Genomic DNA, 22,049 nt, shown 5'->3' on the forward strand with positions numbered 1-22,049 from the left:
CTGCTTCAGCAGATCATAACCAGAGATACAAAGCTCCAGCTGGGGTGGGGGCCTGTGCCCTTAGGCGCTGGGCTGTACACCTTTCTCCACAAGCACTGGGGCTCTGTCCTGGGTGTGCACCAGATGTTATGGTGTGTGCAACTGCTCTTACTGTCTCCTCTGCAGGAACATCATCACCATTGCAGTGTTTTATGCCCTGCCAGTCATCCAGCTTGTCATCACTTACCAGACGGTGCGTCGGGCTCTGCGGTTGTCACCTGTACCTGGGTCTTTTTGCCTTTCAACTTGTTCTGTGTGAAGCTGGGATCACCCTTAGCTGTGCCTTAGCTACTCTCTCTCTGCACCACGTGTTGAGTGTTGCTGCTGGCTTGGCTCACTGAGCTTGCAGTTCTGCACTTTTTTCACTTGGGAAGCAGGACTGTAGCTGTCTTCCTGCTCATCTGATTTCTCACTTGGGGCCTGTTTCACTTTAGAGACAGGAGGAATATGCTGTTATCTCTGGAAGACAACTGAAAGCAAGTAGGGTTTGATGTGATGTGAGTGATTCCTCCTCCCTTCTCCCTGTCCTTACTGTCCTGCTCTTAATCAGATGTCTGCAAGCAGATCTATTATTAGTGGGGCAGAGAGCACACTGTTTTCTCTGAAGACAGTTGTCAGGTTTATGGTGTATGGCAACATCTTAACCCCTCCTAAGAGCTTCATTTGAAGATGTCATTATCTCCCTATGCCTGTGCTGGATCTAGAGGTGTCCTGGCACACCCTTGCCTACATCAAGTGTTTGCATGAAGCAAATCTCCCAGAACAGGGAGGATTTACTAATATCTGATCTCTCACCTCCTCTCTGTCCAGGTAGTAAATGTGACAGGCAATCAAGACATCTGCTACTACAACTTTCTGTGTGCTCATCCCCTTGGAGTGCTGAGGTGAGCGAGCACAGCAGTCGCTGCATTATTGTCTCCTGCCTACTGAGTCTTCGTGCTGTGCTCAGGTCACGGTTTTATCCTTGCCAGCTCACAGTAGCTGTGTTGATGAGACCACTGAGATTTCAGAACTCTTGAGCTTTCTGTTTTACTCAGCAGTGGCTTTCTGTTGCAGAGGGATGCATACACCCAAGAACATATGGCACCTGGGTTCCCCTAGTAAATCTATGACACAGCAGTGAGGTGTTCCTGTGCTTTTTTGGACACTTTCACTTGTATCCAAAGAGCAGCAAAGAAGTTCAGATCAATCATTCCAGTGCAGCATTTCTTGAACTAAAATGGGAGTGCAAAGACTTTGGGAGTCTTGTGGAGAAAGTTTTAAATCTCCTGGGGCAGGTGAATTTCTCATCCAGGGTGTAATTAGCAAGTGTTTGGAAGTTGCTGAGGTGGAAAATGGTGGAGGAGGAGAGCAAAATGGATTCAGTTTGTTGTGGCCAAGGGTTCAGCTTCCTGCTGCTGTGCTGCCTTTATTTTAAATCTTCTTTTTGCCCTACAGTGCCTTCAACAACATCCTCAGCAACGTGGGCCACATGCTGCTGGGATTTCTCTTCCTCCTCATTGTGTTGCGCAGAAACATTCTTCACCGGCGGGCTATGGAGTTGAAAGATATCTATACCCTGGTAGGAAACATGGATGCATGAGGCTGAGGGGAAAGAGGAAAGCAAAGGAGAACTTGAAAACCAGAGTGACACACAGTGGGTCTCCATTTGCCTTCCTTGCTGGAGAACTGAATCCTCCCGTTTTTCCCTCCACTGAGAAGAGCCCATATGGCACACTTATGTATTATGACTCACAGCCCAGTACTTTGCCACTTGCAGTGTGTCCATGCTGCTGCCTTAATTCAGCCTGGGCTTGTGAAGGCAGAGAGATGAGTGGAGGAATGACTCCCATGACTGTGGTGTTTCCCCCAGTGCTCGCTGAGAAGGAAATGGGACAATGGAAGTGTCCCAAGATGCTTTGATTTATAGTGAGGTTTGATTTGCATTATACATTTAAGAGTTCCTTCTTGGCACTCCTGTTAGCAAGAGGGAATAGACCTGCCTGTGATAACCCAGAGGAAGTTAGCTGCCTCTAGCTTTGAAGCAGAGCTGCTTGTGGCCAGTTTCTACAGTTGTCCTCTGGGAATAGACCTGCCTGTGATAACCCAGAGGAAGTTGGCTGCCTCTAGCTTTGAAGCAGAGCTGCTTGTGGCCAGTTTCTGCAGTTATCCTCTGGGAGGAAATGGAGAGGCCTGCAGCCCTGTGGGCAGTGGTGCTGGTGGCTTCTGAAGATAAACAGCTTTTTTCACCAGCTTGGTAGCAATTAAAGGCCTTAGTGGTTTTGAGGGTCTGCTGCTTATGGTTTTCAGGTGAGGCCTCAGCCAGTTTGCAGTGGAGAGGCCTTCTCACCTAGGCTGATGGGCTCTGTTCCTCAGATGCTTTTAACCCCCTGCTGACAAGAGCAGCGTTGCTGTTTTGGATCCCCAGTGCTCTCAGTTTTGGGCAGGGTGTACAATGTACAGAGCTGAGTCTTAAGATGTCAGTACCAAGACACTGAGGTCCTGAGGTCTTCACTAGTGAAGTTTCTGTGTGGTTACCTTAGGTCTGCTGCCTGTGGATTCAGCTGGCTATGCAACATAGCTAAACACTGAGCCTGTGGCTGCAGTGTGCCATGCTGCACCGATGGCTGCAGGAAGTGTCGCAGGGGTTAGGAGGGATGAAGTGGTAGGGCATGGAAGCTTGCCTGTCATCAGAACACTGAGGGTGCTTACTGGGTAGCTCTGCTCTCTTCTAGGACTACGGGATCCCAAAGCATTTTGGCCTCTTCTATGCCATGGGAATTGCTCTGATGATGGAAGGGGTGCTCAGCGCCTGTTACCATGTCTGCCCTAATTACTCCAATTTCCAGTTTGGTAAGCTGAGTTTCCTTTTACCTTCTGAGCTGGAGCATGGATTTGCCATGGTTGTTGGCCTTTCCCATCCCTCTATCCTTGCAACCCTCCTTGGAGTCTCTCTGTTCTGAGGCGTGCTCAGGAGGCAATGAGGCTTTGGATGCTGGCGAGTGACGCCAAGTCCCTCTCCTCAAGGCTGCCCTCCAGCCAGTCCCTGCCCAGCCTGGATTTGTGCTTGGCGTTGCCTCAACCCAGATGCAGGACCTTGCACTTGAACATGCTGCCAAGTGCTGTACCATGTAGTGCAGCATCAGGCATTGGTGCCAGCCAGCCTTGGGTTTGACCTTGCTGCTGTGCTTGTTTATATGCACTCAGAAGAACTTTCTCAGCTTGCTAGGGGTACCTGTCCTCACTGTTTGTGTTGTGCTCCCTCCACAGACACCTCCTTCATGTACATGATCGCAGGACTGTGCATGCTCAAGCTCTACCAGACGCGCCACCCAGACATCAATGCCAGTGCCTACTCTGCCTACGCCTCCTTTGCTGTGGTGATCTGCCTGGCTGTCCTTGGAGTGGTATGGCTCCCTCTTTAGCTACCTGCTCCTCTGGGAAGGCCATGGTACAGCTGGGAACATAGCTTAAGAGGGCAAATGACTGGGGGGAGCAGCAGGGTAGGATGAGTCTGCTAAGCTGCTGCTACCATTTGAATTCCTAATACTCTTGGGCTTTCCTCCTCCCTTCCCCTAGGTTTGCAGGGAGGGGAATAGCTTGTTTAGAGAAAACTGCTCTGCTTCTTTTTGGACTCTGTCTACCACGTGGCTTCCTTTCCAAGAAGAAATCAATACATCCAAGAACTCAGATGGTCTCATGTGTGGTAGCTCACCTTGGAGGATGAGGTTGGCAGAGGTTCCAAGACAGGTGTCCTCTACCTCATCACTTGTGCTTCTTCCTCCCCTGGGAAAACTCTGTGCTGCTGAGTACGGCTCCTGCAGTTGGCCTTCCTATCTTTGAAAGGAGGAATGGCTATAATAATGTCTGGGGAGATCCCAGGCAAGTTTCCAAAGTACTTGCTTATAGAAGGGCACTGGATTAGGGGTCACCAGGGCCACTCTTGTGCACCAGTAGTCACCAACCGGTCAGACTAGTTACAGAGCTTTGTCTGTTTGCTCAGCAAGTACTGAGCTGGGCTTGCCTGAATTCCCAGCCTGTTCCACTTTGGAGGTCTCAGCTTCTCTTCTTTTGAAGGACTTATTTTAATTCAGTAATAACCAGGCAAAATCCACTGAATTCTCACTGGGAACTAGCAGCTACATCGCAGTGGGCTGATTGGCAGCCCCTTTTTGCCACACAGAATGCAGAATACTAGTTGATGCTGTGAAGGTCTCTGGACAGGAGACTGTAAGGCAAGCCGGAGCAGCTGATGAGCTTGGGTCTCTCGATGAACATGCTGGGAGCTGTGGCAGATCTGCAAGCCTGGTTTCAAAACACTGGTGTTTTCTTGTGGGAAGCTTTGAAGCTGTCCAGTGGAGCTTACAAGCTGCATGTCTCCCTTGAAGCTGTTCAGTGGAGCTTACAAGCTGCATGTCTCCCTTGTTCCGTCCATCTGGAGGCAGCTTTTCTGCTCTTTCCCTTGCCTGTTGAATTATTTCCTGCCTTTGCAAGAATCCAGCTCCTGGCCAGAGAGCTGCTGCCCAGTTCAGCAGAGAGCGTGCAAGGAGCTGGGAGTTCTGCATTTCTGCTCCCTGGGCCAGCTGCCATCCTTTAAACCTACCATCCTTGTCCGAAGGGAAGGTTGGGAGGCTTCTCTTCTGTGCCCACGCTGTCTAAGTGCTCTGTGGGGGTAGAGAGCAGGAGAGGCCTCGCCTGCCGACAACAGCAGGTTTCAGTTTTGCCTTTGATGTGTCTTTGCTCTTAGGTGTTTGGGAAAAATGACATGTGGCTGTGGGTGATTTTCTCCCTGATCCATGTTTTAGCCTCCCTGGCTCTCAGCACCCAAATATACTACATGGGCCGCTTCAAGATAGGTAAGTACTGACTGAAGCATCCTGCTCTGGGTGTGCAGGTGTATCCTTGTCCTCACTGTGCGAGCCCCCTGTGCATGCACCTGTCAGCACAGTCCCCTGTGCTTGTGTTCTGGTTTTCCTGTCCTCTCATCTGTCTAATACTCTTCCTGGCCTCTGAAGTCCTTCTGCTGCTTCCCAGACCCATGGGAGTCAGCAGGCCCTGTCTGCTTTGCAGTGGCAGAAGAACTGGACTCTGAGGGAATGTGCCTATCACCTTCAGCTCTCCCTAGCACTGTGCTCAGAACAGTGAGCTGTGTAAAATTCTGTCATGGGGGTGAGGGGCCAGAGGGTCTGGTGGGGAGCCTGGCTCCTGTGCTCTGCTTACAAACGTGTTTCTCCTTCCTCTTCTGCTCTTGCCTGCCTCAGATGGCCCTGACTCAGGTAACGGTCAACAGCTCTCATTTTCCTCTGAAGTGTCAGAACAGCCAGGCATGTGTGGATGTTTGGGGATGTTTGTCTGCTACCTAGTACTGGCCCTTAAGAAAAGAATTCAGTTTGTCAGTGGCACTGATTTTCTTTGGCAGGAAAGGGGGGGATACAGCACAGGGAGCAGTCATGGTGCAAGAGGCTCATCGAGTCCACATGTGTGGCTGAAGAGGAGCCTGTGTGTGCATGCCTGTCTGTCCAGCTCTACTCTCCAGACAAGCTTCTGCAATGATTTTGAAAGCAGGAGTGTCTTGAGTGTGCTCTGCCCCACCAGGACACCCTAAGGGCTTTAAGATCTGCTTCTGCTGTCTCCTTGCTGTGGCAGCTTGTTCCATGGAAGGTGCTTCCCACACACACATCTCTTCCAGAGACATGGTTGCCAAGCCAGCCTGTCTGCTCTTACAGACAGGGCTTATTTGACTTCTGGGCAGTGCTAGTGTTGAGAGGATTTTTAAGTTATGATTTCTTTTCACTCATTGTTTTTAAGCTGTTGTTCTAGCCAAATGCCATCTGTGTCTGCCCTTCTGCTCAGCACAGACTGCTCCCAGAGGGGGAAAAATGGGGGTACACACCTGGGCCCCATGCAGGATGGCTCCTCTGTCAGCTTGTGGGTGTCAGTGTTTTGCCTCGTAGGCACCTTGGATCTCACTCTGCCTGTTCTGGCTTTTTACCCTCTCCTTTGGCAGACCTGGGGCTATTCCGGCGGGCAGCGATGGTGCTGTACACAGACTGTATCCAGCAGTGCAGTCGGCCGATGTACATGGTAGGTGACTTCTCGGCTCAGCTGTGGCTCGTTCTCTAGGCAAGGTGCAGAGGGAGGTAGTGTGACTATTTGAAAGAAGTGGTTCTCCCTGCTTCCTTCTCTCTGCTGGAGAGGTTTACCCCCACCTCCAGGCCTCTCCTGATCTTAGGTTTGGTGAATAAAACACAACAGCAAAGGTGATAGAAGCACGATAGGATCTGCCTTTGCTCTTGGTCCCTGGAGGTATCTGTTCAAGGGTGCAGTGCAGCCTCATTGGGGAAGGCAGCAGCTATTTCAGCTCTATGGTCATCTCCCAGCTCTGAATGAATAAAGTGCCAGACTGAGTTTTGCAAGCAGACTTGGTGCACTGAGGCATAAAGTAAGCCTGACCAGCTTGAGAATGCTAGGTTATGGAAGCAGCTGTAAGTATAAATACACATATGCCACAGAGAACACTTCTGCCTGCTGCAGCTAGAGTGGTGAGATGGGTGCAGTGCAGCTCCGTGGCTGTGTGGGATGCTGTCCAGAGCTTCCCCTGCTGTCCATTTCAAGCATTCAGTCCTTGCTTTGTGCAAGGATATTTCTGTAAAACGGTGGGAGTGAAGGAATCTAACTAGAAGATCAGTGGAAAGAGTGAAAGGATTTTCTGGACCTCAGGTGCTAGACTTATCCTTTTTAGAATCATCAAGTCATAGAATTGTTGAGGTTGGAAAATACCTTGGAAGATCATTGAGTCCAACCATTGTTGAGCTCTACCAAGTCTGGTGCTAAGCCATGGCCCTCAGCACCACACCTCTGCCTTTTCAAAATGGCTCTAGGCATGGGGATACAAATACCTCCCTGGGGAGTCTCTTCCAGTGTTGGAGAACCCTGTCAGTGAAGAAGTTGATTCTAATAGTCAACCTAAACTTCCCCTGGTGCAGCTTAAGACCATTTCCTCTCATCCTATCACTTGTTACTAGGCAGAAAAGACCAACACCCCACCTGACTCCAACCTCCTTTCAGAGGTCTTCCTCAGCCCCCTTTTCTCCGGACTAAACAACCCCAGTTTCCTCAGCTGCTCCTCACGAGACCTGTTCTCCAGACCCTTCACCAGCTTTATTGCCTTTCTCTGGACTCACTCTAGCACCTCAATGTTTTTCTTGCAGTTAGGGCCCCAAAACTGAACACTGTGGTCGCGCTCTGGCTGGTACAGGCCAGGATGCTGTTGGCCTTTTTGATGACCTGGGCACATTGCTGGCTCATCCATTCATGTCTTTTGTAATGATTAGTCTCTTTTTTTACCACACTTTCTTCAAATGTGCAAGGACCAGAGCAATTTCCACCTGGCTAAAGCTCCTGCAGAGCAATGTGTCCGTGTGTTTGCAGGAACCAAGTTCTTACATAATGATATCCTGAATCTGAGACAAAGGCCTAGTTTTGCATTTCTTTTGTTTCATATTCCACTCTCCATCATCTTTGCCAAATGATGGCAGACAGGAGAGGTGCCTGAGGACTGGAGGAGAGCCAATGGCACTCCAGCCTTCAAAAGGGGCAAGAAAGAAATTCCAGGAAACTCTAGACCAGGTAGCCTGACCTCCATCCCTGGAAAAATGATGGAGCAGCTCCTGCTGGAGGGCATCTCAAGGCACTTGGAAGAGAAGAAGGTTATCAGGAGTAGTCAGCATGGATTTACCAAGGGGAAGTCATGCTTGGCTAACCTGGTAGCACTCTGTGATGCCATAACTGAATGGGCAGATTCAGGGAAAGCAGTGGCTGTAGTCTACCTTGACCTCAGCAAGGCCTTTGACACCATCTCCCATGACATTATAGTGAGCAAGCTGAGGCAGTGTGGGCTGGAACAGCAGACATGAGGTGGGTTAGGAACTGGTTGCAAGGTGGAGTTCAAAGGGTGGTGATCAACAGTGTCTCCTTCTCTGGAGCCTTTCCAGGCCTGTCTGGATGTGTTCCTGTGTGCTCTGTGTTAGATAGGATTGTCCTGCTCTGGCAGGGGGTTGGACTGGATGCTCTCCTTGGGTCCCTTCCAACCCCTGACATCCTGTGAGCCTGTGAAGGATCTGGCTGTTTGCTACATAAAGCAGAGCACTCCAACCTGGACTTAGCATGTAGCAGCTGGTAGCACTGTAACATATTTGGTGTGTGTAGTGCTGACTAATGGTGACTGCAGACTATTTTTGCTGCAGCTTACACCCATTGCTGCTTGTCCTGTGCCAGGGAGCAGTGAGCAGAGCCTGTCCCCCCCTCCTGGCAGCCCTCAGATACTGATAAACATTGATCAAATCCCCTCTCAGTCTTCTCTTCTCCAGACTGAGCAGCCCCAGGGCCCTCAGCCTCTCCTCATCAGCCATGCCCTGCAGTTCCCTCATCATCCTCCTAGCCCTCTGCTGGACCCTCTCCAGCAGATCCCTGTCCCTCTGAAACTGGGCAGCCCAAAAGTGAAGGCAGTATTCAAGATGAGGTCCCAGCAGGGCAGAGTAGAGGGGCAGGAGAACCTCCCTTGATCTGCTGGACACACTGCTCCTAACACACCCCAGGATCCCATTGGCCTTCTTGACCATAGGTCTCTTCTTCCAGGACAGGATGGTGCTGCTCATTGTTGGAAACCTGGTCAACTGGTCCTTGTGAGTAGTGGAGTGTGTCTGTCTGTGTACTTGTGCGTGCGGGCAGCAAGATTCACTGTCGACACAGGCGGCCTGGAGTGCCTGGGGCATCCATCGGTGTCTGTACAATGAACCTCTGCTGGGGTCCTTCTGACACACTTCGGCAAGAGGTTTGATCTGATGAGCATTGATGGTCGGCAGATCCGTGGGCTGCAGTGCAACACTACGGGAGGCATCCCTGAGAGTTTCAGCTGGTGCTGTCCCTAATGGCTTGCCTCTGAGCAAGCTGGTGAAGATCTGGCCTGGTACTGTGTTGCTGCCTTGTGTTGTGCGGGCATCTGGGAGCTCTCTGGCACAGCTGATGTGCAGCAGACTCGACAGATGCTCGTTAGTCACAGAGCCTGGCCCAGCGGTAGCTTTGTGGATGAAGGGATCAGCTCCCGGATGAGACCTACACTCTCCGCAGCTGACCACGGCCAAGCTTTGCTTCTCAGCAGGAGGCAGAGGGAGCGGCCTCGGCCCCGCACGGGCCCGGCAGGGCTGCAGCGGCTGCCGCTGTCCGCTGCTGCGGAGCTGGAGGCAGCCGCTGCCGGCAGCTGACTGGGTGCGGAGGCTGCGGGCCTCGGGTGCCAGCGAGCTGCGGGCAGTGCCAGCGAGCTGCGGGCCTCGGGTGCCAGCGAGCTGCGGGCCTCGGGTGCCAGCGAGCTGCGGGCCTCGGGTGCCAGCGAGCTGCGGGCCTCGGGTGCCAGCGAGCTGCGGGCAGCGCCGGCGCTGCGCGGGGCCGAGCGGCTGCTGCTCTGCCGGCGCCTGCCGGGCCGGCCGTGGGGCTCGGTCGGAGCCCGGCGCTGCAAGCGGCAGCCCACTCGCACCGGCGTGGGCATCGGTGCAGCTGCTGCCCTCAGGCCCTGGGGCGCCCTGGCTGGCCCCGGTCCCGCCTGGCTGGCACTGCTGGGCATTTCCCCTGCGGGACTGGGCGGCTGTGGCAGCGCTGCTGTGTTCTGGGAAGAGCAGCAAGCGCCCGTCAGCCTTGGGGGGGCCCTGTCCCCTTGAAGGGGGCTGTCTAATGTCCCATCTCCCCTGTCTCGCAGTGCTATCTTTGGGCTGGTCTACCGGCCCAGGGATTTCGCCTCCTACATACTGGGCATCTTTATCTGTAACCTGCTGCTGTATCTGGCTTTCTACATCATCATGAAGGTAAAAGGAGGCAGATGTAGCTGTCTTTGGGGTGCCTGTTTCCAAGTGTGCCTCTTTTCTGGATTGGGTTTGGAGGTTGGGTCCCTCTGGTGCTGCAGAGGGACGTGGAGGGGCCCTGTTGGGGCGTGGGGTGTTGGTGTTGGGGAAGGATGCTGTGTAGACATCTCGGGGGGCTGGGCTGTGTCTCCCTGGGGCAGATTGCCCTTCACAAATGCAGCTGGCATAGCCTGATGTGGCAGCCCTGTGCACGGCTCTGAGCCCGGGGAGAAACTGGAGCATATTGTGAGGTCACATCCCTGTCCCTGCCTGCAGATCCGCAGCTCTGAAAAGCTCCTGCCCATCCCCTTGTTCTGCATTGTGGCCACAGCAGTAGTGTGGGCAGCTGCCCTCTACTTCTTCTTCCAGAACCTCAGCAGCTGGGAGGTAAACTTCCCCTCTCACTGTCCTTCTGTCCATCTCTTGTAATCTTTCCCATGGCTTGCTTTGCATCAAAAAAAATGCTGGGGAAGAGTCTTGGGCTGTTCCTGGGGAGCTGAAAGGCCCTAACTCCTTAAGCAGACTGGGCAGGGAGGGTGGGAAGCTGTGCTGAGCCAAGAACGAGTGTAAGCCCACGGCTGCAGAGACACTACTTGTGACCCAGGTGGTCTGGAGGCGGCTGGTGCTTGCTAGGAGACGGAGCAGAAGCTGGGATCTGAAAGCAAAACTGGGCAAATCCTGACCAGTGCTGAATGGAAGACTTCTCCCTGGAGCAAGTGTCCAATGGGCAGTAACTCACTTGGGGTTGTTAGGGCTCTCTTTGGCACGGGAGGCTCTTAGAATCCTGGCTGGATGCCTTCAAACAAGATGCTGTGTCCATCTCCATGGAAATGAAGAGCCTTGCTGAAGGTGGTCTAGAGGAGGCTGTGCAGCTTCTTCTGTGCAGGGCCTCAGAGGTGGAGACCAGAGGGCTCTCCCCAGATCTATCTCTGGGTTTAGGAGTGCCGTAATGTTCCTGGCTCCTGTTTGGAGATTTGTGTCTCAGTTCTAGTTTAAATTTAGTTAATAGATCTAGATTTAGTTTTAGTTTATAGTTTTAGTTAGTAGAACCAGTAACAATTTCTAGGATGCCTTTCCCTCTCCCTCTCCTTTTTGCAAAGAACAGGAATTAGATGTAGAGAGGGAGAGGTAAAACACACCCAGATAAAACAGTCTCACTTCAGTTTGGAAGTTTAAAGAGAAAACTTTAACAATAAATAAAAGGTATTTGAGGTAGGGGAGTTACAAAGAGGAATAGGGAAGGGAAAAGAAGACACAAAACATATACACAACCAGATTGATGGCAATGGGCTCGTCCACCTCACGCCCTGGTGGCCACGGGGTGGAACAGAGCAGCAGGAACCAGAGGGTAGTGCTGGCAGGCAGGGAGGCAGGGCAAGAGAGAACGAAACAGGAAGCTCCTGGTTTTACAGGGGGCTAGGGAGGAAGCGGGAGTGGGCTAAGCACTACGCCTGGAGTAAGGCTCAGACTCACCCCCAGGGAGGGGTCAGGAGGACCTGAGGTCAGGGTCAAGACCACTCCCCCAGGAGCGTTAACTCTTTTCAGCCTAAGACGACAATCTCCAGAGGGCGCAGTGTAGCCAGCAAGGGCCCTCTGCCAGTGGCTGTCAGGTCCTGAGCCCTGCCTGCTCTCCTAGGAGACTCCAGCAGAGTCCCGGGAGAAGAACCGGCCGTGCATCCTGCTGGGCTTCTTTGATGACCACGACGTCTGGCACTTTCTCTCCGCTGCTGCCTTGTTCTTCTCCTTTCTGGTGAGTCCTGATGAGCCTCTTCTTTGTCCTTGTTCCTCTCTCTCTGCCCAGAGCTGTGGCTGCCTTAGGACCCCACAAAAGTTCCCCAACTCCTCTGCATTGCTCTGCCGCTTAGCCTTCACAGTGGGATGCTCCTTATCAGTGGGTTCAGGCTTTTTCCTTTTGCCTTGGTTGCCCTCTGGCCTCAAATTGTCCCTGGGCATGTGGGTCACACAGCTGCTATAGGGAACATAAGAGGTTGCTAATGCAGCCAACCCTCTCATGAGTTTGTCCCCAGCAAGGGATCCAACTCTCTTTAACCTGTGCAGTAGTGCCACTGATGTGGAGCTTAGCTCGCTCCTGAGCTTTCTAGTATTTTGATAGTTGAATCCTGCTCTCTTCTGCTTGGTATCTCTTTTCAGGCCTGATGGCCTGTGGTGACAAAGGTGGAGGTTTCCCCAGCAATGGGGTCAGTGTGTGGTGTTTTGGGCAGTGAAGAGACACCTTGACCCTAGCTGTGCAAGGTGCAAGCTGTTTGTGAAGGAGCTGTGGGGACACATGCACTACCTGAGCTGTAGCAAGCAATTCCCACTGTGCTGCCTCCTGGATGGCTCATCAGAGGCTGATGATGAGGGACCAGCTTATAAGCAGTGTCTTCACTGTGGTTGGGGCAGGATTACCTGCTCAGGTCCTTGCAGCACTGCAGGCAGAACTGCCTGCCAGCTGTGACCTGCCGGAGTGATTAGCTTGGGAGCATTACAGAAACAAAGCTCATATGATACATCTCTGGGGGTGCTGTTGTGACTCCTGTACATGCTGGAGATATGGGCCCAGCTGGAGTTCCTCTGTAAAGACGTACCACTGGGAGCTGTTCATTCTTCCCATCCTTGGGCTGGCCAGTGAAACCTGAAGCTGCCTTATGCTTTCCTCCACAGGTCCTGCTTACCCTAGACGATGACCTGGACACGGTGCGCAGGGACAAGATCCCAGTGTTCTGAGTCCCCGGGGGGTGAGGGCACAGGGGTGTCCCGAACTGTTCAGCCAAAGGCATCTGTGGCCTGCTTCCATGGCCAGCCACCTCATGGGAGCCATGCAACTGGATTCCACAACAAGCACGAAGGGATACAGCAGTAACTGAGGTGGGACTGAGAGGGAGGACAACATTTGCTCCTTTCCTCTGGGGCAGGCATGAACCAGTGGCTGTGGCCAGTCCGCAGCCCTCTGGCTTGTAGGTGCAGTGGGTGCTGAAGCCAGAGAAAAGGAAGAAAATAGGAGGTGTGTTTGAGAGTTCTCCTTCCCTTCCTCCCTGCTGATGTGCTCCACTTCCTCTCTGGTGAGTGGTCTTGACAAGGGCAACACAGTTCCTCCTGCACTGGCAGCTGGTACCTGTACCCTGAAGGCTGCTGCTCTGAGTCCCTTCAGCAGCAGTGAGGAGAGTCTTTGGTTCCTATCCTGCACCCTCTGAGTAAGCACTGGACTCCAAACTGAGGTGACAATGGGCAACTGTTTTCTGGTTGGTTTTCTGTTGGAGAAACTCCTCCTGTAGCTGGTGGGGAGCCACAGTGACAGGAGAAAGAAGCCTACCCTTAGGCAGTGTTGGAGTGAGATGGTGGACTAGAGCTGCCCAAACCTCCTGACTTGCTCCTGTGGCCTCCCTCACACATCTTAAACAGCCTCACTTCCCTCTGGTGGTCCCACACAGGCTGTTGGCAGTGTGATGATCTTCATGCCACCAGAAGTGCTATCCTCAAGTGATGCTAAGAGAGAGCCTGTGGTGAAGCCACAGCCTTGTGCAGTGGCAGCTGCTTGGCTCTTGCCGTGTGGCCTTGCTGAATGGGATGGCTGCTCGGCAGCCTCAGACTTCCTCCTCCCACAAGTTTGCTTTGAGACAAACTTGGCCAGGAAGATTCCCTGGTGAGCTGGGAGTGTGGAGGCAGTTTGGAGGCAGTTGGAGTTGAGCTCTTCAGGTAAAGATCTGAACCAACCTTCTTTCCTCCCCAAATTTATGCATCCAAATTCAGTTTGGTTTTTTTTTCAGATGTCTCCTGCACTTATTCCTGAGTTTTGTAGATATTTAAAACCAAGAGTAAGGTGTGAATCATTTCAGGCCTCCAGTGTTACATGGTTTGCTCATTTCACCTGAAAGGTATTCTTTGAAGCCTGATGTCCTTATTCTTGTAATTGAGCTTTTTCCTTTGGTCGCTGTGCGCGTGCCCAGTGGTGTGAGGGCTTCCTTCCGCTCATGCTTACCAAAGCAGGAGACTCTGGTAGTTTTCCGGTCCAGAAGTCTGTCTCCTAGAAAGGTTTTGCACTAATTGTGTTTTATTTTTTTCCAAGTTGGAGTTTGTCGAGATGGTCAATAAAATGGAATGTTCCTGGTTATCTGCTCTGCAGGTTGATCTGAATTCTTCGTGCTCTAGCTCTCAGCAGCAGCAAGGAGAGAACTTGGAGCAGGAGGCTACCCAACAGTGTCACCCAGCTGATCTCATCCTTAGGACATTCACGGCTTCCTGAGTGGAGATGCAGGTGACCTGCTTGTTCTCTTGCCCAAATTGCCTTTGTGAGGCTAAATAGTGAAGAACAGACACTGCTTGGCAGAGTTGGAGAGGACTGCAGGAAGAATGACACAAAAGGTAGCCGGTTGTTATCTTCCCAAGTGGAGCTGCTCTGCTCCAGACACATTACACTTCTGGGCTCCTCCATTCAAGAGAGATGTTGAGGTACTGGAAGGTGTCCACAGGAGGGCGACAAAGCTGTGAGGGTCCTGGAGCACAGCCCTGTGAGGAGAGGCTGAGGGAGCTGGGGGTGTGCAGCCTGCAGCAGAGGAGGCTCAGGGCAGAGCTCATTGCTGTCTGCAACTCCCTGCAGGGAGGCTGTAGCCAGGTGGGGTTGGGCTCTGCTGCCAGGCAGCCAACAACAGAACAAGGGGACAGAGTCTCAAGCTGTGCCAGGACAGGTCTAGGCTGGATGTTAGGAGGAAGTTGTTGGCAGAGAGAGTGATTGGCATTGGAATGGGCTGCCCAGGGAGGTGATGGAGTCACTGTCCCTGGAGGTGTTGAAGCCAAGCCTGGCTGGGGCACTTAGTGCCATGGTCTGGTTGCTTGGGCAGGGCTGGGTGCTAGGTTGGGCTGGCTGAGCTTGGAGGTCTCCTCCAAGCTGACTGATTCCATGATTCACTTCAGGCAGAATGTGCAGGAACATGCAAAAGGTAGTAGTGGTCCCTTTGTGCTGCATTATATTCCAGTGCTTTGGGCTTGACTTCCAGGCTTGGTGCACAAATGGAGTTCTGTTTAACGTCTGAAAATTTTAAGGAAAAAAATCTGCCTTTTGAGGGAGGCAGAGCACTGGACCAGCTCTCACCCCGCCCTCCCCCCCAAGACGGGATAGGAGGAAGCAGAGAAGCTAGGATAGAGGGAGCCAGGGGGAGACACCTCCCCCCATCTAGGGCTGCGGGCCAGTAAACTTGCATGAGCCCTTCCCCAAGGCAGGTGGCCTGCCAGGCACAGTAGGGCACCCCCCTCTGTTTTTGTCTGTCTGGGAAAGCAAAAGCCAGCAACGTTTACCTTGTCTTCTGGTAGGCAAGATAAATGGAAAGATAATAGAGCAGAGTTAAGAGGAAGCAAATAGATCCAGAGACATAGACTAAAGTGGAGGAGATTATTTACCTTTGTCTTTTTATCCCTCTCAGCAAGCCAGTGAATGACTCAGACTTCAGCATTATTTTCTTTTCACAACCAATGGTCTCATTTCTCCCATTAAAATATTCCAATTAGCCTGGGACAGGTCTGGGCAAAGGAACAGGTCCTCATCTGTTCCTGGCACCCACTTCCTTTGTTGGTCTGGCTTTGGAAATGCTCTCCGTGGTGACATCTGACAAAATTAAGTGGCTTTGATAAAAAATGGGTGAGCTGCAGAGCAAGAGAACTTTTTCTCCCCTGCCACACACATGATTAGACATTCCACCTGCCAAGAGACCTTGTTCCAAGCTTGTGTTTCCTTCTAGCCTGGAAGCTGGGGATCTTCTCTAGATAGGGAGCTGGGAAAAAAAACAACCCTAATATTGAACAGCAGTTGGAAGTCTCATTGTAGGAGGTACAAGAGCAACATATGGGCTTGCTGAGCTAAGCAGAGATGAGCACGGTGTGCAAATAGCAAGGTGGTGGCAGAGAGGAAGAGAGATTGGAGAAGGGTGGAGAACAGCACAGAACAAGCAGGAAAATGTAAGAATTAAATACAGGGAAAGGCATCTCAAGCCTAAGGAGATGGAAGGACTGGAATAGTCTCCCTGCTGCTTCTGTGCCTCCAGCTTGATGCATCAGATGGTAAAATTTCCTCTTGGCGCCCTGCCTGCTGGTTTGTTTACTTAATCCTCCCACCTGGCAGCTGCAGGAGTGCCTTGAGAGAGACCTGAGGCTCTGCAGCCTGGAGAAGAATGAGAGGTGCTTTGAAATGCGTATCAATAAGGGTGGAGGTCATGACCATGGGGCTGGACAGTGGTGCCCAGTGCCAGGACACGGGGCAGTGGGTACAAACCAGAAGACAGGGGGTTCACTTGAACTTAAGGGGAAACTACTGCCCTTTGAGGGTGCTAGAGCACTTGGAACAGCCCATCGAGGGAGGTAGTGGAGTCTCTACCTCTGGAAGCATTCCAAACACATTCCTGGCCACATTCCTGTGTGATCTACTCTAGGTGATCCTGCTCTAGCAGGGGGTTTGGACTATTCTTGCTTCCCCTCTCACAAGCTGCTGTAACAACTCTGGAAAGAGAAGCAAACAGTTCTGTTTTCTGATGAATGCCCCCTCAGTGAGTTTAAGTGGCTGATGGCAGGGTCTGTGGAGCTCAAAGGAAGCAGGAGCCAGGGCAGGTCTAGGCTGGATGTTAGGAGGAAGTTGTTGGCAGAGAGAGTGATTGGCATTGGAATGGGCTGCCCAGGGAGGTGATGGAGTCACTGTCCCTGGAGGTGTTGAAGCCAAGCCTGGCTGGGGCACTTAGTGCCATGGTCTGGTTGCTTGGGCAGGGCTGGGTGCTAGGTTGGGCTGGCTGAGCTTGGAGGTCTCTTCCAACCTGCTTGATTCTCCCCCCTCCAGGAAGGTGTGGACAAGCTCTGCTCACTGCTCCCTGGCATAGGACGAGCAGCAATGGGTGTAAGCTGCAGCACAGGAGGTTCTGCCTCAACACAAGGGGGAACTTCTTTGCTGGAAGGGTCCCAGAGCACTGGCACAGGCTGCCCAGAGAGGCTGTGGGGTCTCCTTCTGTGGAGCCTTTCCAGGCCTGTCTGGATGTGTTCCTCTGTGATCTGTGTTAGATAGCATTGACCTGCGCTGGCAGGGGCTTGTATCTGATGCTCTCCTTGGGTCCCTGCCAGCCCCTAACATCTGGTGAGCCTGTGATTCCATGATAAACAACGATGTTTTTGGTTTTGCCTGTCTTGAAGAGCTGGGTTTTTCACGGGGAAAGGGGCCCTGCCACCAAGAATACAGTATTCCAAGGGCAGTTTCCTTCTGTTTTTTTAATAAAATACTATCATGTTTATATCTATACAAATAATTCTTACAACTGTTAAACAAAGTATTACAGCAAACAATAGAAATCTCAGAACTCTGAAGGAGATCATGGGTTGGGATATTTACACCTGAATGTGGCACGTTTGTAAAAGGATGTCAAAATAAAGGGAGCACAATCTTATTTACAACTGGAAGCTGAACTTCCTCTTCGTTCACTACAGATTTCTACTGCCAGAGTTGCTTTGTTTTCCCACTGTAAAAGAGCGAGGACTTTCTGCTGTATCCAAGTAATTTACAGCTGTGGAAAACAGAAGCACAAAGCAGAAAACCGAATGTAAATAATTTACAGTGTGGAGGGTAGCAGTATCTTTGATTCAGCATCTCCTCTGGCAAAAATCCCTATTTGCTTCCCTTCTCACAGTGAGCAGGCAGGAGCAGGGCTCCAACCCCACTGTGAGCTTACTCGGTTGGCATTTGTGATTGCGGAAGTGGCAGACTTGGAAACCTCCTTGTAAAAATACTTTGGGTGAGGCAGGAAGAAATAATAAACCCTGGTGGCAAATACTAAATGGCTCCTGTGGACCTGAGCAGAGCATGCTGCCAGAGAACATTGCTTTTTATCCTTACCAGCAACATTCTCTGCTCTGCATTTCACCAGGTTCACAGAGTAACTTGCTGAGCTGAACTACGGGGCTCTGAGGCTTGAGATTTACCCTGGGGATCAGAGAGATGGTGGGAGGTTGGAAACACCTTCAGCATGCAAACCTGCATGTAGCACTGGCAGGTCCTGTCAAGGGGCCAGTTGTCCTTGCTGGGGCAGTGGTGGTGGGAGAAGGGAAGAGCAGTTGCCCTTGCTGGGTAGGGGGAGAGCAGTTGCCCTTTCCGGGTCAGTGGCAGTGGGAGAAGGGAAGAGCAGTAGTAAGTAACTGAGGTTAAGTGGTGATCAAGAATGGAGCTCCTTCTAGGACTGTCTCAGAAGACAACACAAGTGTTACCAATTTGGTATAAATAGAGTTAATGCTCTTCTGTCTTTTCACTCAAAGGAAGATTATTACCCAAGGGATGAGCATGAAACTTATTTAGGGAATAACAAAAGACCACAGCTGCCTACACTCAGCCATCCAGACTGAGTATGAGTTTGTGACCAAATCCTTGAACCAGGACTGCACAATGACCTTTGAGGAAGGTGGAAAGATAATAGATGAGACATAATGAAACAACTCCTTTTCTCCAGACATGCCCTCTACAGTTGCCCTGCCAGAGGATTTGTTTCCTGCTACAGCACTCGTCACCAACCGCAGCAGCAGCAGGTCTTTAGAGTGCAGTAGGAGCACTGTGCAAAACCTCAGGAGGCTCTGTCCTAGCATAGCATATTTGGGTTTTTTTCCATACAGGTGTTCTTCCTTCCACCTGGGCAGCGGCAGGAGCTAGAAAACATTCCAGTAAGGCTCAGCTCCTGGCTCGGAGCACTTCAGTTCTCTGTTGCTGCAGCTATTCTTCAGTGATGAAAAGGTATATACAATTTAAAACATCACTGTTTTATTGCCTGTTTTCTCTGACTCTGCTCTTACCCTTTGAGGCTTCGTAAGGGATTAACCAAGAACTACCCTGCCATACATGCAGTCCAGCTCTAGACATTTAGGGCAAGCTGAAAGCCACAGCTGCACAACAGTTTAGAGGCAGTGGTGACCATTTTCCTTCTGCTGCTGCTTTGGCTAAATTAAGCAGTACTGGGTGTTTTTCCTTGCTGCAAAGCCAAAGCCTGCTTCATATAAGTAACCTTCAAAAAGTCTCAGGGAAGAGAAAATTGCCATTCTTGAGCTAACAAACCGCAATAAAACACACAATCTTTTCCAAGTAGATCTCAGAAACAAAGGAACTGTTCATTAGGTAATTCTAGCCAAGAAAATGCTGGAAAAAGCTAAAGTGTTGGTGTCACAGAGGTTTGCTGAAGAAAAGGTAGCTGCTGAATTACCTTAACAAGGAAAACAGAATCGTTTGATCTGAAAAACTTAAGCCACTTTTTCAAACTTAGACGCACACACAAACAAACCTCAACACCAAATCCCACCACAGAGCAAAACCCCCATAAACCCCAGGGCCTTCTTTAGCATCTTATCACCCTGATACCTAAGAACAGCTTCAGTGGTAAAGGGAAGGGAAAAAAAACCAAACAAAAGAAAACAGAAAACAGTTTCCACTCAACGACAAAGATGTTGCAAGCACTCCTCATCCTATAGCCTTGGGAAAGGGCCAGCAGTTGGAAGCTGAAATGCAGATTTGGTGGCACAAACTGACCCAGGAAGCTACATACAAACTAAAATTGCTTAACACACAATTTTGTTTCTTTTGGTGTGAACCCTAACACCTCTTCTCCTCTCTCTTTGTCCACTCACTGTTCCTCCTAAAGGCATGTGCACATGAGGCTGACATCTGCAGCAAACCCACAAGGTGCCCTTCAGTCAGGGGACCTGGCCAGATTCAGCATTCAAAGACCATCTTAGCCAGTCAGACAAAGGACCTGCTCAACAGAGCAAATTCTTGGTTAAAATGATCTTAGAAGTGCCAGCAGGACAAAGAGCAGAACCTGGACGAGAGTGTTTCTAGGAAGCTCTCACAGCTAAGGCTGCCTACCTGGCTCTTCATAGTGCTCTCCAGCTCCAACACCACTGCCACAGGATCACTTGGCATTGTTTATGGCATGTAAAAAGCCTCTCACTGCTATGTGGTTGAACTCCAGCAGAAAGAGCCATGCTCAGGCAAGATAACAAAAGGCTCTTTCTCTGCAAAGGAATTACTCTGCAAGTCATTGTACCCAGTGTATCTATGCAGCCCTCTGGTCCAGCTGCTCTTGGGTATCTGCTGTGCAGCAGCGGCTGCTGGCTTTGGTATGATCCACACATGGTCAGGCTCAGCATTTCTAGTGAGGATTAAGAGGATGCAGAGAGGAGGGGAACCAAGGTGCAGAAACAGTTGCTGCCTTTTGTTTTGGGGTGAGAAATTAATCACAGGCAGGTCATAACTTCCCCACTTATTAGTCTGCAGACAAAAAGTTCCCCATGAGCCAGCAATGTGCCCTCACGGCCAAGAAGGCCAATGGTATCCTGGGATGCATTAAGAGGCGTGTGGCTAGCAGGGAAAGGAAGGGTCTCCTCTCCCTCTGCTCTGCCTTGGTGAGGCCTCATCTGGAGTACTGCATCTAGTTCTGGGTTTTCCAATTCAAGAAGGACAATGAATTGCTGGAAAGAGTCCAGTGGAGAGCCACTAGGATGCTGACCCATCTACTTTCTGAAGAAAGGCTGAGAGACCAGGAAAAGAGCAGCCTGAGAGAGGATCTCACTAATATCTAAAGAGCAATTGTCAAAAGGATGGAGCCAGGCTCGTCTCACCGTTGTCCAGTGACAGGACCACAGGCAGTGGACACAAACTGGAACCCAGGAGGTTCTGTGTAAACATAGGGAAAAAGTTATTCACTGTGAGGGTGAAGAATCCATTCCCTCACAGCCTGGATGTTAGGAGGAAGCTCTTCCCAGAGAGAGTGATTGGCATTGGAATGGGCTGCCCAGGGAGGTGGTGGAGTTGCTGTGCCTGGAGGTGGTCAAGCAAAGCCTGGCTGGGGCACTTAGTGTCATGGTCTGGTTGACTGGCCAGGGCTGGGTGCTAGGTTGGACTGGGTGATCTTGGAGGTCTCTTCCAACCTGCTTGATTCTATGAGTCTCCATCCTGCTCTCAGCAGGTTTCAGGTGGTCTTGAGAAGGACAAGAAAGGGGCACATGGTGACTATGCAGAAATCACCCTGCTCATTCACAGCGATGCCAGGGACACGTCTCTAGAGAAGACTGAGGATTACGTGGTCATCACTTGTGAGTGGCACACCACAACCCTCTGCAGTTCCTTCCAAACTGCACAGGCCTCCTGTGAGCAAGGCTTCTAGTTTTGGTCATCTGTGTGAACAGAAGAGCAGCACATGACAGCTGCCACGGTGTCACTTCAGAAAATCAGGTACCATATTTAAAAAAGCCCCAACACACCAAACAACAAAATCACAGCTGACACGTGGCCAGCAGGGCCAGGGAGGGGATTCTCCCCCTCTGCTGTGCCCTGCTGAGACCCCACCTGCAGTACTGCACCCAGCTCTGGAGCCCCTATTCCAAGAGGGCTGTGGAGATGCTGGAGTGTGTCCAGAGCAGGGCCAGGAGGATGCTCAGAGGGCTGCAGCAGCTCTGCTGTGAGCACAGCCTGAAAGAGTTGGGGCTGTGCAGGCTGGAGCAGAGGAGGCTCCCAGGTGACCTTCTTGTGGCCTTCCAGGATCTGAAGGGGGCTCCAAAAAATCTGGGGAGGGACTTTTGAGGCTGTGAGGGAGTGGCAGGACTGGGGGGAATGGAGCAGAGCTGGAGGTGGGGAGAGTGAGAGTGGCTGTGAGGAGGGAGTTGCCGAGCATGAGAGTGGTGAGAGGCTGGAGTGGGTTGCCCAGGGAGGTGGTTGAGGCCCCATGGCTGGAGGTGTTTGAGGCCAGGCTGGCTGAGGCTGTGTGCAGCCTGCTCTAGGGTAGGGTGTCCCTGGGCATGGCAGGGGGTTGGAGCTGGCTGCTCCTTGTGGTGCCTTCCAACCCTGCCTGATTCTATGATTCTGTTCCATGAAAAGATAAATGTTTCTGCCTCGTTTGAAGAAAAGCATGCTGCAGAGCCATTACATAAATCAAACTTAGCCAGTTCTTGCCTTCAAAAGAAACGAGACCAAAATGCGTGTACTGGAGATGCACATTCGCTCCATCTCTCAACACACACAGAGACATATGCCCCTTCCTTGTGGTGCTCAAATCACAATCCTTTCTTCAGTCTTGACACATTCACCTTCCATCTCCAGCCACAATCTCAAGGGTTTAGACAAAAGGTGCATTCAAG

General features: G+C 51.4%; 1 protein-coding gene across 7 annotated transcripts in view; it reads left to right on the forward strand.

Annotated features, from left to right (window-relative positions):
- SIDT1 (SID1 transmembrane family member 1) overlaps positions 1-18,606 on the forward strand; it is a 52,011-nt gene extending 33,405 nt beyond the window's left edge. For 4 of the 7 annotated variants that reach the window (XM_064142954.1, XM_064142951.1, XM_064142953.1 and 1 more), the window contains 13 exons: positions 166-232; positions 850-923; positions 1,477-1,600; positions 2,754-2,871; positions 3,289-3,425; positions 4,766-4,874; positions 5,280-5,294; positions 6,026-6,102; positions 8,656-8,702; positions 9,770-9,875; positions 10,188-10,298; positions 11,548-11,661; positions 12,576-14,022. In XM_064142954.1, coding sequence (XP_063999024.1) covers positions 166-232; positions 850-923; positions 1,477-1,600; positions 2,754-2,871; positions 3,289-3,425; positions 4,766-4,874; positions 5,280-5,294; positions 6,026-6,102; positions 8,656-8,702; positions 9,770-9,875; positions 10,188-10,298; positions 11,548-11,661; positions 12,576-12,638 — 1,162 coding nt within the window. In that variant the 3' untranslated portion in view covers positions 12,639-14,022. The other 3 variants (XR_010302281.1, XR_010302280.1, XM_064142952.1) reach the window with 3 other exon arrangements.
- Positions 18,607-22,049: the final 3,443 nt, after the last annotated feature.

Source organism: Pogoniulus pusillus, chromosome 5 (genome assembly GCF_015220805.1).
Source record: "Pogoniulus pusillus isolate bPogPus1 chromosome 5, bPogPus1.pri, whole genome shotgun sequence".
Classification (NCBI taxonomy): domain Eukaryota; kingdom Metazoa; phylum Chordata; class Aves; order Piciformes; family Lybiidae; genus Pogoniulus; species Pogoniulus pusillus.